We start from the raw sequence: 6118 nt of genomic DNA, 5'->3' as shown, positions 1-6118 counted from the left end.
CCATCCCTTGATTTCTCATCCTAACTTGACCAAAGTCTCTAGTAGTGTAGGATGTGTAAAACTCACGTCAGGGTGTAACATAGTAAGAAGCTGTTGAATTGGGTGTAACATGGTAAGAAGCTGCTGAATCTGCAACCCAGGTGGTATCCTGACATGCAAGATTAACACAACCATCATCACAAACAATGGCAACATCACCATCATATACAACTGCAGCTGTACCATTCTCTTCATTCTTGTCTTCATCTTTACCCTTTTTATCTCTTTTATACTTTCTGCAATCCTTTTGCATATGCCCAGGCTTGTCACAATAATAGCACTTAAAACCCTTCCTTGACTGAGATCTTCCTCTTGGCTTCCATTTGCCTTTTCTATTGCTGGATTCTCTATCTTGCTTGCTGTGAGAGAACCTGCTTGGACTTCTCCCTCGACTTTCTGTAACAAGTGCATGAGACTCAGAAGTGCTTGTGCCTTTCCTCCTCTTCTCTTCATTGAGGATACAATCCTTCACTGTTTTCAAAGTGATCTTCCCATTCGGAGTAGAATTGCTAAGTGACACCACCAAAGTCTCCCAACTATCCGGCAATGAACTCAGTAGGATTAGTGCTTGCATTTCATCAGCTAACTCCAGATTCATCAATGACAACTGATTCAAGAACCCTTGGAATACATTTATATGTACTGAAGCATCTTCACTATCTCTATACTTCAGATTCATAAGGTCTCTAATTACAAAAACCTTATTTTGTGCACTCTCCTTAGCAAATGTTTCTTCCAACATCTTCCAAACTGTATGGCAATCATGTTCTTGAGAAATATGATTAATGGACTTAGAAGATACCCATTTTCTAACAATAGCAAGCCTTTGTATTAGGCCCATTCCATTTTGCATCATCCATATTATCAGGCTTTATTCCTTTACATTCAATCAGCAAAGCCAAATTATTGCAATATGCCTGAATCTTCCTTTTCCATTTTAACTACATAAGAAATTCAATCTACATAACCAATGCTCTGATACCATTTTGTTGGGAAAACTAGGAACAACTGGACACCAATTTACCCTGATCAATTCAGCGGAATACAATTCATAATGCACAAGTCCCATTTTTTTTCTCGGAATACAATTCACAATTCACAAGTCCCATTTTTTTTTCTCTCTTTGTGCAGTAAAATTAGAATTAAACAATGATCAAATATAATACAAATAATCACAAAATTAACACCAATATTTTAACGTGGAAAACCCGATGCGAAAAAAACCACGGGACCGTAGTCCACCTAAAAACTTCCACTATCAACAAATAATGGGTTCACAATCATTTTTCCTCATATTCAACTAAGAGATACAACACATATATCATCAAGAACAACTTATTCTCGGATTACAACAAGATTAAAGGAGAATTATTTGAGAAAAACTCATAATACTAACAGCCTCATTTTCTGTCAAAAAGGCTAGCTTCCACATCATTAATCTTCGATCCGACCGTTCAAAATGAAGAGTTACGTGTCTAGAAGCTGCTTCCAAAATTGTAGCCCGATCTAACGGTGAACAAGAGTCTAGAAGCTGCTTCCAAAATTGTAGCCCAATCTAACGGTGAACAAGATGGAAATCGAAGAAAGAATACAGGCTGCTTTGCTACCTCTTCTTCTCTTTTTCTTTCTTGGTTTTCATCTCCTCTCTACTATTTTCAATTCTGCCACTACAGCACCCGAACCACATTAATTTGAATACCAAGAAACAGAAATTAATGTGGTGGTCCCACCATCACATGGTGCGGGACCACACACAACATATGTGTACCTCTTGAACAATTCATCCATTATTTCATCTCCAAAATGACTAACCAACATCGGTTCTGCAACTGCTCTTACAATATTTGCCACATTTCGTCCACATTGGTCCTTGTCAAACACAAAATTTTTGTCGCTGATATCATCATGAGCATCCCAGTTAATAGCAAAAGTTTCTAGCTTATCAATATCGAATGATCCCTTCATTTCGATAATTTCCCTCACTTCTCCTTCGTAAGGATTATAGCATGGCAGATTGAAGGTATCAATATCGGCCTCTACAATAAGTCCCTGAAACTTAAATTAATTAATCTCCATAACCAACAAGGCAAGCAATTTGCTTGATTTAAATGAAAATAACCTTTGCTGCCAAGTCTAGCAGTGACTTTGCTAGCAGCTCCAAATAAAGACAGCAATCTTTGTTTCTAGGATCCTCAATTCTCCTCCCGATAAATGTAACAACTACACGTCCTCCTTGTATTATTTCCTCTGAGCGTAAGCGCAGAAACAAGGAGAAATCCTTCTGGAATTGTTCCAAGTAAGCTTTAAATACATTAGGAGAACTTGCCTTTGCCATGTATATGTTCCCCTTGTTATTTGATATACCTTCTGGCACCTAATGTCATGAAAATATATGGTCAGGCTTTGCCATGTATATGTTCACGGGTGACTAATTTAAACCACAACAGGCAACAGCACATTATTCTATAATATTGATTCAAGCAATTGCTATTATTTATATGTATTTTGTATTTGATTCTGTAGTTATTTTAAGCTGTGATAAATGAGGTTTCAGGAATGGTTTCAGGTTTTATATTAACTCAGTAATGTTTATAAACATCTTGTTTCTCTTCTTCTCTACCAATTTTTGTTTGTCTTCGATATTTCGCTATCTTAACTGGGCATTCCAGTTACTGGGATAAATCATTATTAACCTCAGAGATAATAATTATGAAAAAAAGACAGTAATATAACCTTAGACCAGTGTAGGCTGTAAGAGGAATGGAAGAATTGCAAACTCTTGCTTGGGAAGAGCCTCTGATAGAGAGAGCCAGGTACTGCTGATATGAAACAGTGCTGTCCATACAAGTCTCCCTTTCCTCTTCCAAACTTCTCGTAGAAAAATGGCAGCGACTTGATAACAGTAGTGAAATCATTTCCTGTAAGGTCATTCAGAAACACCTGAAATTCGGGCAGTTTACAGGTCAGTTGTTGGCAAAGCTCATAAATGACGTCCATGATTTCAGAAACGAACAACAGAGTATTGGGTTCTGAAGAGCAGCCCAATTCTGTTTTGAAGCCAGTGGGAAGGGCGGTGCTGAACATGTCCTTGATGGTATCTTCTAGGAATGGCCTAGCTTTTGATAGCACTGTTTTCTGCGAAACGAATTGTCAAACCACATCAGAATTACCAATATATTTGGTGAGATGCGATGCCAAGAAGAAGGAAATGCATGCAGCGATGGCTATTTGCTTGCTTCAGATCATTAAACTTCGCTTAACTTACCTAACTTAAGAATTCAAGTTGCTACGCGAGGACTACTTTACTTACAATAAAGTTCTAACCCTACCAAAAAGAAAGGAAAAAAAGGGGTAATTTGTCTCACTAAATGCACCAAGACATCACATTTTTATGAAATAATTTAGCAACGAATAAGGCGTTAGAGGGGGAGAGAGAGAGAGAGAGAGAGAGAGAGACTTGAAGGAATGAATTCTTGGCGTAGCTGGTTTCACCATCTCCTGGATTCATGCAAAGAACGCTTTCCACTACCATGATTATTGGCTGTTGCTTTGGTTCTGCTATCTGCTGATTTGTTCTTAGCTATAATTTCTTGTATAATGTTTTCAATCATGCATGCATGGGTGCCTGAAATGTGTGGTGGTAATAGAAAAATGTAAGGTTCCTATTGCTAAGCATAATCCAAACTTTCACGGGAAATACTAAAAACGCCAAAAAAACGTTTCCGCTTTCTATTTTGTGGTACAGAAACAAATTAATTGTACCTGACTTTTCTTTCCTTCCATAAATGTGCCGGCGTAGCCGTTTAGAAACGGGAAACGCCACTCCTATGCCGTGAATTTCAGCCGCGGTTTCCAACCTGCTGTAGAGTCGCTTGTGGGGCAAACCTGTGTGCACCAGTTGTTAAAATGCAAAAATAAAACAATAATTATAAGCGACATGAATCAGGTGCGACCCTGTTGTTAGGTCCCACTGCTCTGTTTATAAGATTTATGATTTTTTTAAAACATTTTTAATATATTTTTTATATAATTTTATCAATATTTATTTTCTTCAACCATATAGAAAATATTAGAACTTTATTTGAATGTTTTATTTTAAATTTTGTTTAATACAATAATGATTTTTTTTCGAAAACAATCTTTTAATTTACAAAAAAACTTCAATATTAAGTTGAATACCAGTTTTTATAAATATTTATTTTTTATATCATTAAATAAAATACAATTTGTCAAACAAAGTTGAAGTTTTTTAAGTTGATTTGACATTTTGGGCAACTAGCTTAGTGGCTCCATGATATCAAAGGCTTTGATATGAAGAAGTTGATATAAAGTGTCTTGTGTGTTATTATTGTTTTGTGATTTTAAAACTTACACTTATTCAAGAAACTTCAGTATCCATATCTAGTGTAAAATCGGTGACCTGCAAAGATTTCTCTCATTGTCCAGGATAGTACATACGCATTTTTGTAGTATAATAATTGAGAGGATATACAAAAATAGTTTGTGTTCGCAAATTGATAAAGGATTAGCAAAAAAGAAAAAATAGCATATAATTTGAGATAATCACATTAATAATCCTCAATGGTATATACTCATAGCTAGATTAACATATTTTTTTCATTTATTTTTACTTATTCGATTCTCATTTAAAAGAATGAGAGATAAGATAATAACTCAATATCACTTGGATTTAATCGAGCACTAAATCTAATTATATATGTTTTTAACAACCTACTAAACCTGATATTTTTTTAACCTAGTCAAACACGGATCTCAAGCATATGTATAGATATTTTTTCTCTAGATAAGTTAAAGATGCTTTTTCTTATGAATAAGTTAGAGATATTTCTATCTTTTTTGAATGGAAAGGAGGAAAAAATACAATATAGAAAGGAAGGCAGGATTTCATTTCTAGATGAAATTTTTATTTTGAGAATACCTCTTTAGAATATGATGGCAACTTCTTTAAAAAATATACTAATTTAAATATTATAAAGTCCTCAAGCTTAAAAAAAAGAAGATCTTATATAGGTATCAAGTACCAACTGCCACCCACTTTGACAGGTGAGAAGAGATTGAAGTACTAGAACTTATCCAATACATAAGTCTTATGCTATTTGGATTTTATTGCTATCATCAATGACACCATATATGCGGAGCTAATTAAAAAGTCATCAATAGTACTACACAAGCACATTGTTTACTCACAAAATCATTATACTAAGAATTCTTTGTTATGTTTTCAAAACTATGCATGATCTAACATGTTCACGGGATTTTTAGAATATCAAAGTTTTAGCAAATTAAGCACCAACCAAATTAATTGTGGAATTTTTGTCTTTGATTTAATATGTATTATATTGTATTAAATGCAATGTCACAATTTGCTTTTTTCTTGTTTAAATATATCATATGAATATGTATATTGGAAGAGTCTTTGATTTTAGTTTATGGGTATATAAGAAATTCACAAAATAACCATTAACAATTGAGAAAAAAACTTCTTTTTGAAAAAAGATATTAAAAATATAAGAAACAAAATAAGCAAACAAAAAAAAGGATTGAAGCATCTTCACGTTTACAATTTCTAACAACCTAAAAATCATAAAAAACAAATTGGGGCTCACTAATTTTGACATTCTAAGGAAATATTTGCTTCTTTTTTTTTTTTGTATTTGGAACTAAATTGGAGTGTGTTTTAAAACTATGTTTAACTTAAAAATATATCAAATTTATATATTTTTAGTGTTTTCTGACAGTTTTGATGTACACAATTAAAATTTTTTGATTTTTTGATGTGTTTTTAAGTGAAAAATAATTTTAAAAAATACCTTATACTATAATACCAAATACACTCTAAATCTAATTTCTACACTATTTTTACCTTCAAACACATTAAAATCATTTATAAAATATTCAAAAGTTATTTTGAACTTCAAAGAGAAAGATAACAGCTAACAAAAACCAAACTTCAGTGAGAATTGAAGAACAAAAACATAAACAAAACAAACCTAAGTCTAATGGCATCAAATTGTGGTGCAATAAAAAATCTTAGGTAGTTTATTTTTTGTTTGCTGTA

At 33.4% G+C, this 6118-nt stretch overlaps 1 protein-coding gene across 1 annotated transcript in view; it reads right to left on the bottom strand.

Annotated features, from left to right (window-relative positions):
• Window positions 1–3705, bottom strand: part of LOC105133897 (benzoate carboxyl methyltransferase-like) — a 7567-nt gene extending 3862 nt beyond the window's left edge. The window contains exons 1-4 of the mRNA XM_011038055.1: window positions 3497–3705; window positions 2773–3174; window positions 2159–2413; window positions 1804–2088 (exon numbers count right to left, since the gene is read on the bottom strand). Coding sequence (XP_011036357.1) covers window positions 1804–2088; window positions 2159–2413; window positions 2773–3174; window positions 3497–3571 — 1017 coding nt within the window. The 5' untranslated portion in view covers window positions 3572–3705. The remainder of the gene's footprint in view (window positions 1–1803; window positions 2089–2158; window positions 2414–2772; window positions 3175–3496) is intronic.
• Window positions 3706–6118: the final 2413 nt, after the last annotated feature.

This window comes from Populus euphratica, unplaced genomic scaffold (assembly GCF_000495115.2).
Source record: "Populus euphratica unplaced genomic scaffold, PopEup_1.0 scaffold54.1, whole genome shotgun sequence".
Taxonomy (NCBI): domain Eukaryota; kingdom Viridiplantae; phylum Streptophyta; class Magnoliopsida; order Malpighiales; family Salicaceae; genus Populus; species Populus euphratica.
Note: the sequence above shows the minus strand (reverse complement) of the source record. Positions and strands in the feature narration are given on the sequence as shown.